Source organism: Erpetoichthys calabaricus, chromosome 2, assembly GCF_900747795.2.
Source record: "Erpetoichthys calabaricus chromosome 2, fErpCal1.3, whole genome shotgun sequence".
In the NCBI taxonomy this organism is placed as follows: Eukaryota; Metazoa; Chordata; class Cladistia; order Polypteriformes; family Polypteridae; genus Erpetoichthys; species Erpetoichthys calabaricus.
This window is the reverse complement of record NC_041395.2, coordinates 294838521-294854336: the sequence shown is the minus strand read 5'-3', so window position 1 is coordinate 294854336 and position 15816 is coordinate 294838521. Positions and strand designations below refer to the sequence as shown.

Below are 15816 nucleotides of genomic sequence, written 5' to 3'. Positions count from 1 at the left end.
AAATAGATGATTTTAACAAATATATTTAAAAAAAAAAAATGAAATATCACATTGAGACAAGTGTTTCGACCCTGTGCAATGAGGTCGAAGGAATTGCTTAGAGAAAGGATTGTGTTGAGACACACATCTGAGGAAGGCAAGAAAAAAAAAACTCCAAAAACTTACTTTTAGAACTGCTATGAACTGAGAGACCCACTAGAGGGGGAAATACCATCAAAACCCTGACTGGATATAAGAGCAAACACGGGTTCTCTGTTAAAAAAAACAAAAAGGTTTATTCTTCAAAGATGCTCTTCAGCCACAATGAAGATCCATGGAGCACAAAAGGCAATAGGAGTTGTGCAAAACAATAAGGCGACCCAGTGTAAACAAAAGTCCCAATACAGTAATCTAGAGAATGGTCAAAAAACAGAGCACAAGATCAAAACATAAAAATCCAGAGAAATCACGAAAACACAAGTCAAGTCACTGCCTCCCAAGTACATTTGAATGAACCACAAGGAATGATGGGAAACTGTTGCCTTTATAGGTCTGAGGACAGTGCCCGATGATGATGGGCAGGTGGCCCCGCCTCTTTGGGAACTACCCACAAAACAGGGAGCACATAAAGACTTAGAGATAAAATCAAAAACAGGGGATAATGCAAATAATTAACAAAAGTAACATTAACATAAATAACTCAAAAAGTAACAGGACATGGATCAAGGATCTGAACATCATCCAGGGCTGGAGCTGGCTGCCCGACCAAACTGAACAATCTGGGGAGAAGGGCCGTGATGAGAGAGGTGACAAAGAATCCAATGGTCATTCTGGCTGAGCTCTGGAGAACCTGTGTGGAGATGGGAGGGAGAAACTTCCAGAAGAACACCTGCCTCTCCAACTTTCCACTAACCTGGGCTTTACGGCAGAGCGGTCAGATGACACATAAAAGTCCACTTGGAGTTTGCAAAAAAGGCATCTAAAAGACTTTCAGACTAAAACGAAAAATGAGATTCTATGGACTGATCAAACTGAGTGAAGAGTGTCATGCCTGGAGGAAACCAGACGCCTTTCATTACTGTTCCAACCATGAAGCCAGGTGGTGGCAGCATCCTGCCGTGGGGTTGTTTTTTCAGGGACTTGGAGACCAGACACGGTTTAGAGGAAGCTGAAGAGAGCAAAGTACAGAGATATCCTTAATGAAAACCTGCTCCAGTGCACCCTGGACCTCAGACTGGGCTGAAGGTTAACATCCCATTAGGACAATAACCCAAAGCACAAAGAAAAGACAATACAGGAGTGGGTTTGGGACAACTCTGTAAATGGTCTCATCCAGATTTTAACCCAATTGAACATCTCTGGAAAGACCTAAAAATAGCCCTCCATTGATGGTCTCCATCCGTCCTGAAAGAGCTTGAGAAAATCTGCAGAGAAGAATGGCAGAAAATCCCCAAATCCAGGTGTGTGAAGCTTGTCGCGTCATACATACCACAGAAGACTCCAGGCTGGAATCGCTGCCAGAGGTGCTTCAATGAAGTCCTGAGCAAAGGGTCTGAATACTTGTGCCAGTGTAATATTTAGGTTTTATATTTTTGATACATTTGCACAGATTTCTAAAATCTTGTTTCCACTTTGTCATTCTGGGGTATTTAGTACTGCTCGATGAGAGGAAAAAATGAATTTAAATGATTTTAGCATAAGGCGATGTGTGTAAATTGTGGAGGCGCTATATATTGACTAAGCAGAACTTTAGAATTATCACTCACACTGGCAGCATGTTCTCTGACTGAGGGGAAAAAAAGCAGGGCTCCCAGAATGAAGCGCAGGACGTGAAGGGGTCTGAAGACTTTCTGAAGGCACTCTAGACTGGCGTCCCTGCCCTGCAGTTGTTGCACCCAGGATTGGTGTTTGTCACTTTCTCTAACGCTATTCAGATGAAAAAAAACCTGGTGTAGAAAATGAGCAGACGGTAAAGACAGGGTGACCTTTTGTTTTTCTTTACAGGGAGACTCTGGTGGGCCACTTACTTGCTCACAAAAAGGAGTACATTACCTCTATGGTGTTGTGAGCTGGGGTGACAGCTGTGGCGTGAAGAATAAACCAGGAATCTACGCTGACGTCCTTCACTTCAGGGACTGGATAACATCAAAAATTAATTGATTTCTGCATTCACTCCACAGTAATGGATGACCTTTAAGAATGTCAAGTATGAACTCAGAAATTGCAATCACTCGCCTGTTCATATTGATCTGTCTGCCTAATGAAAAATGCTACAAAGTGGAATAGATGTTGTTTGCCATGTCCAGTTTATGCTGTCTACAACAGGCTGCCAAGAGATTTTGTGAAATAAATAAAATCAAACAGCCAGACGTGAAAAATCTTGAATTTGCAGATAAAAGATTCGGTCATTTTAAAGTAATATGATGCCTTTACAGCAGTGGACTTAAATAAAAGTCTGCAGCAGCAGGTGGAGATTTCAAAGATGAGGTGACATAGCGGGTAGAAGCCTTTGCTGGGGCCTTTGCTGCATTTTTAGCTGGGATGCCTTCCATTTTTTTATATCCACGTTTAAGCACACCACAAATGCAAGCACTTACGTCTGCTGGCAAATGTCAATTGCTGGATGTGCATGTAGACGTACTCTGTGAAGGCCTACCGTCAAGTCGATGGGTAACTTTGGCATCCCACCTTCCTCTGTCAGTGACTCTCACCAAGAAAACGCAGGTATAGAGAAAAGATGAATGGAAATGTTCAGTAAGAATTATGAGAATGAGATTAAGAAAAAATTAAAAATGACCAACGTACTGTATTACAATATTTATTGAATTTAAAACAGGCACATATGACCGTACCGATCGGTCTGAGGTGCAGTGCAGCATAACGCTTTGCGTTTGGGGGTAAAGCAACTCTAAAAAAAGCTTCAAACAGTTTCTGTTTAATACACAGCTGAACCTGTCAGACACCTCAATTCTACCATCTATTAAAAATAATAAACTTCACTGATCTCTACTTCTTTTAAAGTTTTGCTTCACATGGCACGAAAAAATCAACTTTTCTTCTCGAGCGTTTGCATTTGTTTATCTTTTCCCATCAATCACTCTTGGCGAACTGGGCATCAGCCTTTTGTTGTACAGTGAGCTGCCAGACAGCGGTGTTGTTGTCTTCTTCTTCTTCTACTGTTTTGAAACTGCACACAAGAGTCTACATCATCTTTTTAGGTGTGTGTCCTTTTTTCTTTTTCACGCTGAGGATCTCAGTAGCATCGGGATTCACGCCGCTCTGCTGAAATTCTTCATTCTGCAAATTCTGACTTACCTATAATAGAAAATAAAAGACCTCTTAGTGGCCAGTTGAGTCCCCATCGCTGACCCAGTGTGTAATCCTGACAGGTTTAAAAGGGACGTGCAGAACCAACAGAGCCATGACACATACAAAAAGGTGTCCACGTGCAGGGCCGTCGTAACAGCATTATAGGCCCCCCGGGCAGAGCAGTGCACTGCAGGCCCCTACAGACACAACCACTCCTCAAGTCACTACATACATAAATTAGCATGGGGCCCCCAGGCAACTGCCCAGCATGCCCATGCGTTAAGACGGCCCTGCCAGCGTGTAGACACGGACCAGTCGGCTCACTTTCTGAACTCGTTCTGACAAACTGTTTGCCAAGGATATTAACTCAGAAAAGTCAGTTGTCAAGATTTAACTCAGATTTATTCTTTTCTTCCTCATCACACCCTTCTCAACATCTCTCCTCTGCACATGTCCACACCAACACAATCTCGCCTCTCTGACTTTGTCTCTCCACCGTCCAACTTGAGCTGACCCTCTAATGTCCTCATTTCTAATCCTATCCATCCTTGTCATACCCAATGCAAATTTTAGCATCTTTACCTCTGCCACCTCCAGCTCTGTCTCCTGCTTTCTGGTCAGTGCCACCGTCTCCAACCCATATAACATAGCTGGTCTAACTACCGTCCTGTAGACCTTCTCTTTCACTCTTGCTGATATCCGTCTGTCACAAATAACTCCTGACACTCTTCTCCACCCTGCCTGCACTCTTTTTCACCTCGGTTCCACAATCCCCATTACTCTGTACTGTTCAGAGAGCCGAGATTGCGTTGGTGTGGACATGTGCAGATCCTGAGTATATTGGGAGGAGGATGCTACAGTAAGGATAGAGCTGCCAGGTAAGAGAAGGTTTATGGATGTGGTGAGAGAGGACATGCAGGTGATGGGTGTAACAGAACAAGATGCAGAGGACAGGAAGATATGGAAGAAGATGATCCGCTGTGGTGACCCTTAATGGGAGCAGCCGAAAGAAGAAGATTGTTTTCTTGTATAAAATATATTGATCTTACTTTGAATACAGCAATAACTAGTGTGCTTTCCATATAAAGTAAATACTGAACGTGATATACTGCATGTCATTTTTACCACAGACATAATGAGCTTGTGTTTGGATTTGGAAGCAGGTGACACCTAGTGAACGCTGTTTTTCGCACATTCAGTTGATGGATTTTGCGCCCTAGAAGTGCACGATGCCAGCCTTCTTACCATTGAATGCTCAGGCTGTGCTGCAGCGTTCTGAGGGTCCAGCCCCTGGAAGTAGCCCAGTTCAGCTGCCCTCCTGGCCATTTCAACTTTGTATGAGCCAGGGGGTGTCCAGCCAATCCCCTTGAGCCAGTTCAGGTCTGATTTATAATTAACCTACAAAGAGAGAGAGAAGTTACAGATTAACACATTCTCAATGTTTTCCCTAAATTTTCTGTTTGTATAGAGTTAGGAAAGAAGTAAGAGTCAATGTGCACAGTGTTTATGTGTGGAAAGGTTTACAGTATTACCTTATAAGTGTCTTTTATACTAAATACCAACCTCTAGTCTCTTCTGTCTGAAAATGCTCGACCTTTAAAGATATTGCAATGCTTTAGAATATGCGACAATGCTTTCAGTAATCAAAATATACATAATTCAGTATATTCTTATTGTTTTAATAAGAAATAATCAATTCAACTTTATGTAGTATCTTTCATAAAAAACAAGTTCAATAGCACCAAAGACTGTAATGCAGGACAGCACAAGAAAACAAATAAATGACACGTGAATATGGCATATGGGGAATGGCCTGCAACACCCCAGTGTTATCTTGAAATATAAAAACAAATAGAAAAGGCTTATTTAATAAAGTGGCTTTCTGGAGTAAACTCCATCCCGATGTACACATACACAGTGCATTACAGCTGGAGACCACCGGCACATTAGGCGACTTGCTCAGGACTACAGAGTGAGCCGAAGTGGGGAAATGAGCTGACTTGAAACTCACTGTACATACTGTACTGTACGTAGTAGTCAACCAGCAATGGCAGTTGGGAATTACAGTAACAACTAATATAGAGAGAGGAGATCTTAAAAGACAAACGGCAGAGCTTCCGACTCTACTTGAATGTTACGATCAACAGAGACACAAGAAAGAATAAGTGGAGAAATTTCCAAATAGGTGGAGTGAGAAAGATAAAGAAGCTGTATTTCAGAGCATTGGGATCATGAGAAGAAGGACGTGGGAAGACTTCTTTGTTCTTTTTTCGTTTCTCTAAGGCTTTAAATGACTCATTTCAACATTGTTGGGTACTACGCTTCCTGCAGTGATAAACTGGAATACTTGTCGTGAATAAGCCAGGCCCAGTCCCATCACGGTCTGCCATTGGTGCGTCACCATCCACCAGACTCTAAACTTGGTGAAAATGAAGGAAGTGCTAACTTAGTTTAGAAAATAAAAACACCTTGATGCCTCATTGCACTTGGCTCCCCGTTTAGAAGCCAGCCTGCGATTTGCTTTGTTACCATGTATGTGGTGCTTTCCTGTGGGAAGATGTGAAAACGAGCTATTTACTGTGTGTGTGTGTGTGTGTGTGTGTGTGAGCACATCAAATGAACAGTGAAATTGTTTAGCAGATTTCATATAACAAGCCAGATGAACAAAAAATATTCTCAGGTTTACGGAAAAAAAATAACTGAAGGTTTTCACACAAACCAATGTGATAGATTTTTTTTTTTTTTGTCTGTTGTAACTGTCCTAAATTCTTTATGCCACGTTCAGGTGTATGGATTTTCTACAAAGACTTGAGAGTGTGTTACAAAAGACAGTAAAAGAGGTAAAGCTTTATTGCTCATAACAGAGATTCTCACACTTTTTCATGGGGAAATGACAAGGTCACTGTTTTAATAATAATAATAATACATTTTACTATTATATATTTTCTTCTGGGTGGCACAGTGGTAGCGCTGCTGCCTCGCAGTAAGGAGACCCGGGTTCGCTTCCTGGGTTCTCCCTGCGTGGAGTTTGCATGTTCTCCCCGTGTCTGCGTGGGTTTCCTGTCACAGTCCAAAGACATGCAGGTTAGGTGCATTGTCCCTAGTGTGTGTGTGTGTGTGTGTGTGTGTGCCCTGCGGTGGTCTGGCGCCCTGCCCGGGGTTTGTTTCCTGTTTTGCACCCTGTGTTGGCTGGGATTGGCTCCAGCAGACCCCCGTGACTCTGTAGTTAGGATATAGTGGGTTGGATAATGGATGGATGGATATTTTCTTCCTTGCCTGTTTCGGCAAGTAGGTGGAGAAGCACACCCTTAAAAATAAAGGTGCCAGAGTGGTTCTTCAGGGTGATGCCATAGGGAACCATTGTTGGCTCCCAAAAGACTCATTCACCTGAAAGTTCCAGAGTGACCCTCTTATTTATTTAGATCTGCAACAGGCCCCATTCAGTAAATAACCATGAATAGATGATATCAGATTTGTGAAATGCAAGTGACATTCAAAAAGTTTCCGCACTTTATTTTAACTCTATTTATTAAGAATTTCAAAACTAAACGATATCACTTTTCTACATAGTCACTTTCCGCTGCGATGCAATGTTCCTAGCGTCGTACCAAATTTTAGTGCCCAATTTCTACTCCTCCCGCCTTCGCCGTTTCCAACGAAAATATAAAAGTGCAGAAACTTTTTGAACGTCCCTCGTACCAGTGGCCCATGTTTCTTAAAGGACTCTCGCTGCATACAATAACACAGCCTAAGTTGAGGTTTTCTTAGTCTGTTAGTGTCCTGCTAGGGAGCCTACTGTACAATAAAGATTTTGGGTATTTTCTAAATATTAATACATTTTTTGAAGGACAAAGAACCCTTCCCAGAATGAAATGGTGCTTTGTCAAGCAATGGTTCTACGAGGAACCACACAAACCACTAAAGAACTCTAAAGTGGCATTAAAGAAGCAGGATATTTAAGAGCGTGGCTTCCATGAACATGTTGTTGTTTTTTTTGTTTCTTGTCTAAGTTGGCACAGTGTGATGGAGTCTGGGGATGAGAGTAAGTGTGTTCTGTAATGGACTGACGCTCAGTGCGGCTGGAATAAGCTCCGTTCCTCAACTGTAGTGTTCAGCAAATGTAATTCATAGTCACTACATCACTGTTATTAATAGTTTAAATCAGGGGTGGGCAACGGCAGTCCTGGGGGGCTGCAGTGCCTGCAGGTTTTTATTCCAACCCAGTCACTTTATGAGAAGTCATCTATTATTGCCCAAGTAACATTTTTCTGTTTCATTTTAGTTGTCTCTCTTGTTAAGATTCCCCCCACCCTTGTTCTGGTCTTAAACAGCTGCGTTCGGTGTTTTTACCGGCTCTTTATTAGCAATAAGATGCAAATTACACAGGAGCCAGCAGCTCTCGGTCTCACTTGTCTCCATTTATGACCGCATGTATTCACTGTGAACTACCCGGTTTAATAAAATATTTGGGAGGAAAGTAAAGAAATAAAAAGAAGGAGTGAGAATTGCGCATCCGCCTCAGGCTTCAAATCAGCTGGATGATATCCTTGGAAAGAAAACAAATTTTGCAATATAATAATGATTTGATATGGCAGAGTTAAAACACTAACAAGCCATTCAATTAAATAAGATTTGTTTTTGGTGAGGATTGTTTTCTGAGTTGGGACAAAAACCTGCAGCTACTGTGGCCCTCCATGTCTAACGTGGCTCACCCCTGTGGCTGCTGCTTCACCACCTGAGGCCACAGGTCCGCCACACTCTTGACCCTCTGCAGTTCGCATACCAGGAGAAGGTGGGAGCGGAGAATGCCATCATCTATATGCTACACCGATCCCTCTCCCACTTGGACAGAGGCAGTGGTGCTGTAAGAATTATGTTTCTAGACTTCTCTAGCGCCTTCAATACCATCCAACCTCTGCTTCTTAGGGACAAGCTGACAGAGATGGGAGTAGATTCATACCTGGTGGCATAGATCGTGGACTATCTTACAGACAGACCTCAGTATGTGCGTCTTGGGAACTGCAGGTCTGACATTGTGGTCAGGAACACAGGAGCACCGCAGGGGACTGTGCTTTCTCCGGTCCTGTTCAGCCTATATACATCGGACTTCCAATACAACTCAGAGTCCTGCTACGTGCAAAAGTTCGCTGACGACACTGCTATCGTGGGCTGCAGCAGGAGGAGTATAGGAACCTAATCAAGGACTTTGTTAAATGGTGCGACTCAAACCACCTACACCTGAACACCAGCAAAACCAATGAGCTGGTGGTGGATTTTTGGAGGACCAGGCCCCTCATGGACCTCATGGACCCCATGATCATCAGAGGTGACTGTGTGCAGAGAGTGCAAACCTATAAATACTTGGGAGTGCAGCTGGATGATAAATTGGACTGGACTGCCAATACTGATGCTCTGTGTAAGAGAGGACAGAGCCGGTTATACTTCCTTAGAAGGCTGGCGTCCTTCAACATCTGTAATAAGATGCTGCAGATGTTCTATCAGATGGTTGTGGCGAGCGCCCTTGTCTACGCAGTGGTGTGCTGTGGAAGCAGCATAAAGAAGAAGGACACCTCACGCCTGGACAAACTGGTGAGGAAGGCAGGCTCTAATGTTGGCACGGAGCTGGACAGTTTGACATCTGTGGCAGAGCGACAGGTGCTGAGCAGGCTCCTGTTAATAATGGAGAATCCACTGCATCCACTGAACAGTGTCATCTCCAGACAGAAGAGCAGCTTCAGCAACAGACTGCTGTCAATGTCCTGCTCCACTGATCCACTGACAGACTGAGGAGATCGACACTATGAGACTCTTCAATTCCACCCAGGGGGGTAAACGTTAAAATTATACAAAGATATTGTCTGTCTGTATACCTGCATTGTTATCACTCTTTAATTTAATATTGTTTCTTTATCAGTATGCTGCTGCTGGAGTATGTGAATTTCCCCTTGGGATTAATAAAGTATCTATCTATCTATCTATCTATCTATCTATCTATCTATCTATCTATCTATCTATCTATCTATCTATCTATCTATCTATCTATCACCCCTGTTTTAAATGCTGATGTACAGTAGATATTTATTTATATTTTCTAAATAGGTGGAGTGGTGGCTCTGAAGCTAGGGTTCTGCACTGGCAATCGAAAGGTTGCCGGTTTGAATCCCGTAAATGCCAATAGGGACTCTGCTCTGTTGGGCCCTTGCACAAGGCCCTTAACCTGCAATTGCTGAGCGCTTTGAGTAGTGAGAAAAGTGCTTTATAAATGCGAGGAATTATTATTATTATTAAATATACATATATATCGATATAGTTAGCTTGTTTTTAAACACACATTTAAAACATCTTTAGCTTTTACTAGGAATCTGAGGTGCCTTATGACCATTTCAAATGTAAACTGTCAGACACACTGCCTATAAACCGAAATCAAGTTGAAGGTCAAGTTTAAAATCCTTTTATATACCAAAATATTCTTGCAACAGAGGAAAGCAGGAACAAAGAGCAAGAATGGAATTTTACCGTTTATTTGATGAACTCTTGTCCACAATACGTGAATAAGATGAGCAGCTAACACACACTGCTGCCCACTGCCTGGCTGTCTGTCATTCACGATGACTTAACATCTGAGTGCTGTCCTCTTGGAATACATCAATCACTCCAGCCATTTCTCTCCCAAAAATAAAGTCAGGAGATATCAGCCACACGCAAGAAGCTCGCCTCTGAAGCTGTTGTGCCAGAGACTCATATTTTGTTGCTGTACTGCCTTACGTATTTCAAGAAGTTACACCAGCACTAAAAGTAAAGCTAGCTGCTGTTCTCTGATGTTTCCAGTATTTTATCCTTTTATCTAGTGGTGTAGGTTCCAAAGGGGACAGGGGGGACACATCCCCTCCAGCTTTAGGAAAACCTCAACATGTCATCCCCATCACGGGGTGAGACTGGGACGGCCAGTTTTACTACAAATTTGTCACATGTGCTGTAGGCGAGCTCCATACTTCACAGAAAACAGCGTCGTATTAAATGCAGTTTATGTAATGGTCTGCAACTGCCGATGAAGACCAGTAAATAGTTCAGTTATTAGAAATATCACCCTCTGAGCTTCGCATCTAAGCAGAAAAGGCCCAGACGAAGCCATTGTTGCCTCTCGCAGTAATATTTGCTCTGAACTTTAGTAAGGAGCTGCTGTTTTAAGTGGCTGTTTAGCCTGCCCCCTAGTGGTGGCATACTTGTTAGGAAGTTTTCTGCTTGGAGACAAAGACTAACTTAGTGATAGATTTCAAGTTAGCTTGTTATTAACATTGACAGCAGTTTAGCTAATTCATGCAGCTATAATTTAACCATTTCTGTTTATTGCAACAGCTCCCTGATATCAACGTATAGCAGAAGATAGAACAGTTCATTTTAAATGGCAGAATGAGCCTCACTTGAAAAGCAGGAACACATCCATCACCAGATGACTGCTACAGAGCAGAGTACTGCCAAGTGCTAGATATTAAAGATACACAATTTATGATCACTTTGACCAGGAAGGTCCTCATATCCTTCAGAAATGGGAGAGTTTACTTACTAGACAGCTTGAAACTGCCATTGAGAATTAGTGTCCAGAGCTTAACACAGATCTACTCAAACAATGCAATTGTCTCTCTCTCTTGTAAAATACGCTTTCAACTGCAGTACAGAAACAGCAGAGATAATCGGAGGACGTCCAAAAGAGGTGTGCAGATTGTTTTTATCTGAGCAGATTGTTGCTACTGACGTTTTAGTGCCCTCAGTGGATTAAAGATGTAGTTGCAAGCCAACATGACATGAGGCAAACTGAACAGTGTTACAGTCAGCAGTGTCCATCAAGGAAAGCTTGATCATTTGGACAAGAGAACTACGGCCACAACTCATTTCTGGCAGATATGTTTGTAGGCTCAGCATTTAGAAAAAATAATCCCATAAATATGTCTACCGGTATTCACACACACATGCATACAGTTGTATAGTTAGCTCTGCACAAAATTCTGAAGTCACACATCAATGGGTGAATTTACTCCATGTTAGCTAGCCAGCAATGGATCACGTTTAATTTCTAATAATTGATTTTTGCAGCATAAGACATATTGTTGAAAACACTACCCAACAAAACTTGATAAAGGCTCATCGATTTTTGAGGAAATTCCTTTATAATTACCAAGGTAAGTTTGTTAACTTTCTTATGCCAGCATGTTAATAGGTCAAGCTAACCTGTTCATGTTGTTTTTCATTTTAACGTTAGCTCGCTCTGTTTTGACAAACGTCAATTTAGTATCAGAGTCAGGTTGGGAAACATGCATAGATACAGCGTGTTGTCACACCAACCACACAACGAAACAGTTTGGGATCCCAATTGGCAACCCCCCGAGCAGACACATGGTCCAATCCCACCCTCCAGAAGTAACCATCTACCTGCCACAGTCAGGTGTTACATGGGCATCCCCTTGGCCTAGTACAGCCACTTGGGACCACAGGTATTAGGATCCCCCAAGCCGGATCACCCTCAGGGAATCACGGCACATGGCCATAGTACTGTAACTGACGAACCCCCCCACCCCCACAATGCAGGTAATGTGACTCATTTGGGACTCGGTGAGTATCCCCTCAAAGAGACACAGTACTGAAGGAGTCCAGTCTTCATCTCAGGTCATTGGATGGCGTCCATGTCTTGTAACCATATAACAAAAAAGGAAGCACCAGGGGTCACCAGAGACATAAATAAGTAAGTAAACCTCTCGACAAGATCGACACTCTCTCCGCAGACAGACACACTGCTGATGGCTGTGCCCAAGAGGTCATTAAAGGCCTGGATCTTGTTTTATATCAAGGATACTCGCAAGCTCGGACACTCAGACTCCTCATTCAGTCTCTCGAGCACCCCAATCAGAACCTCCATTGACTCCGCGAAGATCACAGCATCATCCATAAAGTCAAGATCAATGAATCTTTCTTCACCCACAGATGCCCCACAGCCGCTGGACCCCATGACCCTGCCCAGCTCCCAGTCCATACAAGCATTGAACAGAGTAGGAGCAAAAACACACCCCTGATGAACCCCAGAATCAACTAAGATAAATGCAGAGGTTCTGCCACCACTCTGCACAGCACTCACAGTACCAGTGCACAGGCCGGCCTGTAATATAGTATAATATAATATATTGTAAAACAAGGAAAATTATGTTGTATTCTTTAAAATAACTGTATTTGACCTATGTTTCCACAATGACTATTTATCTTTGCATCATTTTCCATAGTTTTTCATGTTTGTTGTATATGTGTTCCAGACATAAAGCTTACCAATATACAGCATTTACACTTATTGTTCACATTGCTAGTCAGAAAAAATAATTTAATCACATTGCAGTTACATTAAGTGGTATGTACTGTCTAGGAGTGGGTGCCAACGCAGTGCCGACTCTCACGCATTAACTGCGAGATATGCATTTGCCCTCTCAAAAGCCGATTCCCATGTCAAAATTGTTCACGTTAAAAAGGCACAGCATCAGTCTTAAGGCCGCGCGTGAAATTTATGTACTCCTCAGATTTAGAGTGCTAGTTACAAAACATGGCATATAAAAATGTGGTCCTTTATCTCTGCTGATTGCTTGGATCCGTTTTCTTCACTATGGTCCATCAGTGGGAAAGCTGTTGAAACTCAGGCAAGGGATGTTTTAGTTTCGAAGTTGAACACAGAGGGACACTACAGAAGCTCTTCTTTCACGATTCTGCCATAAGTTTAGGATAACCAGATGAGAGTTTATCCATCAACGATGCCTAAGGGCTATTTAAAATGGGTTCCAAGAAATGTTTATGTCAGTTGAGGGAATAGAGACTCTTAAATAGAAACCTTTGAGAGGTTTATAATTACATTTTGTTTTTGGGTTCAAGACATAGTACTAGGGTGTTGTACCGTGTTAGCCATTATGGATGTAGTGAGAAGTCAAGCAAAATGACACCTTTTATAGGCTAACTAAAAAGATTACAATATGCAAGCTTTCAAAGCAACTCAGGCCCCTTCTTCAGGCAAGATGTAATCAAGACGTCTACTCAAATTGTTTTGAAATAGTTTTATATTGTATGACACAGCAAGGTATTATTACTGTTAGTAACTGTAATTGTATAAATAGTTGAATGTGCTGTACTGTCATATTCCCCAAGAAACCTTATAAAGTCAAATTTCTGCTTGTTGTCCCGGCAAATATGACGTCTTTACTTTTATCTCCTATTTTCAGACGTACACGTGTTCTGTGGGAGGATTAGGTAATTAGCTGGGAAATAAAAGCATCTCATCTGGAGGGACTGGGTGTCCCTTCTCCATCCACTTACAACCACAGATGGGATTAAGTGGGTACAAAAATGGAAAGACATGTAATGTTTGAACACAGAAACACCCAAGCAGAGTTTTGTCTTGCTGCCTGATGATTCATACAAAAGAGCTTACTTATTAAGATTCTGCTGGCTTTCTTCTGTTATTAAAGTTTGTTGGTTGAGTGCAGAGATGAAATGAAGGAGCAGCATCAGGCTAGTATACGCTGTCTTTTGTGCCAGCGCCTCCACCAGTTATTTTTAGAAAATGAAATGAAAGTGAGTGAATTCTTAACATGAAAGCAAAATTTTAAAATGAATAAAGAGCATTAAAGCCATGTGTGGTGAAAGCTTTAACACTTTAACATTGACCCATCTGTTATACGGATTCATTCATTTTTTCCAAGGCCTGAATTTGAGATTACTGTAGGTGTTAAAGTTACCACTGTGCTAGTTTTTCAAAACAAAACCACAATTAAAACAGGAAAATAAAGAGACTTATGAGAAGGCTTACGTCGCTCTGCAGTTTGTAGGCTTGCTTGGCATGTTTCAGATTCAGCTGCTCAGGGTCACAAGTGTACTGATGGAGATGCTGTCTGTAGCTCAGATTGCTGGCTTGCTGCTGGCTCTTTTTGGCGTGAAGAAATCCAGGCTGGTCTGCCAGGATCTTGTAGTGTGATCTGTTTTCCTGAAACTGTTTCTTATATTCGTTGGCACTCTGGAGTTTGCCGACCGACAAGAAGTGTTTCATTCTGGGGTCGTCATCGACACTGTGGAAACCAATCATCTGGCCTTTGTCTTTAACAAAAGCTTCTTTATAGCGGAACTGTTGGGGGGAAAAAAATGAACACTGCTGTCAACATACCTGTATGTTTCCTCCTAGATATCTCTGAAAGTATGAATTAAAAACATATCATTCATATGAGAGACGCTTCAATCGGGCATTTTTAGGGCTGACACCGATCCCCGATTTATCCAACCATCCATCCATCCTCTTCCACTTATCCGAGGTCGAGTCGCGGGGGCAGCAGCTTGAGCAGAGATGCCCAGACTTCCCTCTCCCCGGCCACTTCTAGCTCTTCCGGGAAAATCCCAAGGCGTTCCCAGGCCAGCCGAGAGACATAGTCCCTCCAATGTGTCCTGGGTCTTCCCCGGGGCCTCCTCCCTGTTAGATGTGCCCGGAACACCTCACCAGGGAGGCGATCCCTGATTTAATGGTACTAGAAATGACCGATTCTGATACCAGGTTAAATTCTTTTTCCTTTAAAAACTTTTTTTCACTAAGCTCCTGCATAACTCGACATGTAGAAGCCGTATATTCTTATTAAAGTGGAATGTTTACAATTAAACTGCTGATCATAGGTTTTACCTGTCTGTAGGCTTATTGTTCAGTGACCATTAAAAAATACTAAAATAAATAAATTCACCTTAAAATCCATGTCAATAAAAGGACAAGTGTCTGTGTGTCTGTCTGTGTGTCCAGCTGGCTGCCATGTCTCTAGCACAGCTAGAGGATAACATGCATAGCATAGGATGGGACCCACTACACTGAAAGCATTCACAGTGATGACTTTGGTTTCAACCCATCTTAGGTTTGGCACAGCTAGTACAATAATGAAACACGTGCACAGAGTATTTAGCCATACAACTTCAAAGTAAGGGGCGGCACAGTGGCACAGTGGTAGCGCTGCTGCCTCGGCAGTAAGGAGACCAGGGCTCCCATCTTGGATCCTCCTGCTTGGAGTTTAACATTTTCTCCTCGTCTCTGCGTGGGTTTCCTCCTCCTGTTCCAGTTTCCGCTCACTGTCCAAAGACGTACAGGTTACGTGAACTAGCGACACTAAATTGGCCCTGATGGGTGGCATTTGGCATATGTGTGTGTGTTCGCAATGTGATGGACTTGTGCCCCATCCAGGGTTTGCTCCTTCCTGGCACCCTATGCAAACCTCCCACCACAACCCTGATTTGGATTAAGCGGGTTAGAAAATAACATGACTCCATAATATGAGTGTCCTTACTTATTAAAGGACAAAATACAAAGATCTGAATTCATTAAAGGAATGCTTCACCCAAAACCTATATGTTTTTAATATATTTTACAAGTGTTTTGTAGTGATAACCAAGAAAAACTCATGTTATTATGGGGTAGGAAGATAAAAAAGTTTATGATATAATAGAAGTCAATGGCGGCTAATACTTTACAATTGC

General features: G+C 42.4%; 2 protein-coding genes across 9 annotated transcripts in view; one reads left to right on the top strand and one right to left on the bottom strand.

Annotated features, from left to right (window-relative positions):
* Positions 1 to 2364, top strand: part of habp2 (hyaluronan binding protein 2) — a 53156-nt gene extending 50792 nt beyond the window's left edge. For all 6 annotated transcript variants that reach the window (XM_028791446.2, XM_028791445.2, XM_028791444.2 and 3 more), the window contains one exon: positions 1984 to 2364. In XM_028791446.2, the coding sequence (XP_028647279.2) occupies positions 1984 to 2139 (156 nt within the window). In that variant the 3' untranslated portion in view covers positions 2140 to 2364. The remainder of the gene's footprint in view (positions 1 to 1983) is intronic.
* A 707-nt stretch (positions 2365 to 3071) lies between these two features.
* nrap (nebulin-related anchoring protein) overlaps positions 3072 to 15816 on the bottom strand; it is a 117233-nt gene continuing 104488 nt past the window's right edge. For 2 of the 3 annotated variants that reach the window (XM_028791434.2, XM_051922120.1), the window contains 3 exons: positions 14123 to 14434; positions 4534 to 4686; positions 3072 to 3294 (listed from right to left, as the gene is read on the bottom strand). In XM_028791434.2, coding sequence (XP_028647267.2) covers positions 3181 to 3294; positions 4534 to 4686; positions 14123 to 14434 — 579 coding nt within the window. In that variant the 3' untranslated portion in view covers positions 3072 to 3180. The remainder of the gene's footprint in view (positions 3295 to 4533; positions 4687 to 14122; positions 14435 to 15816) is intronic. The other variant, XM_051922121.1, reaches the window with a different exon arrangement.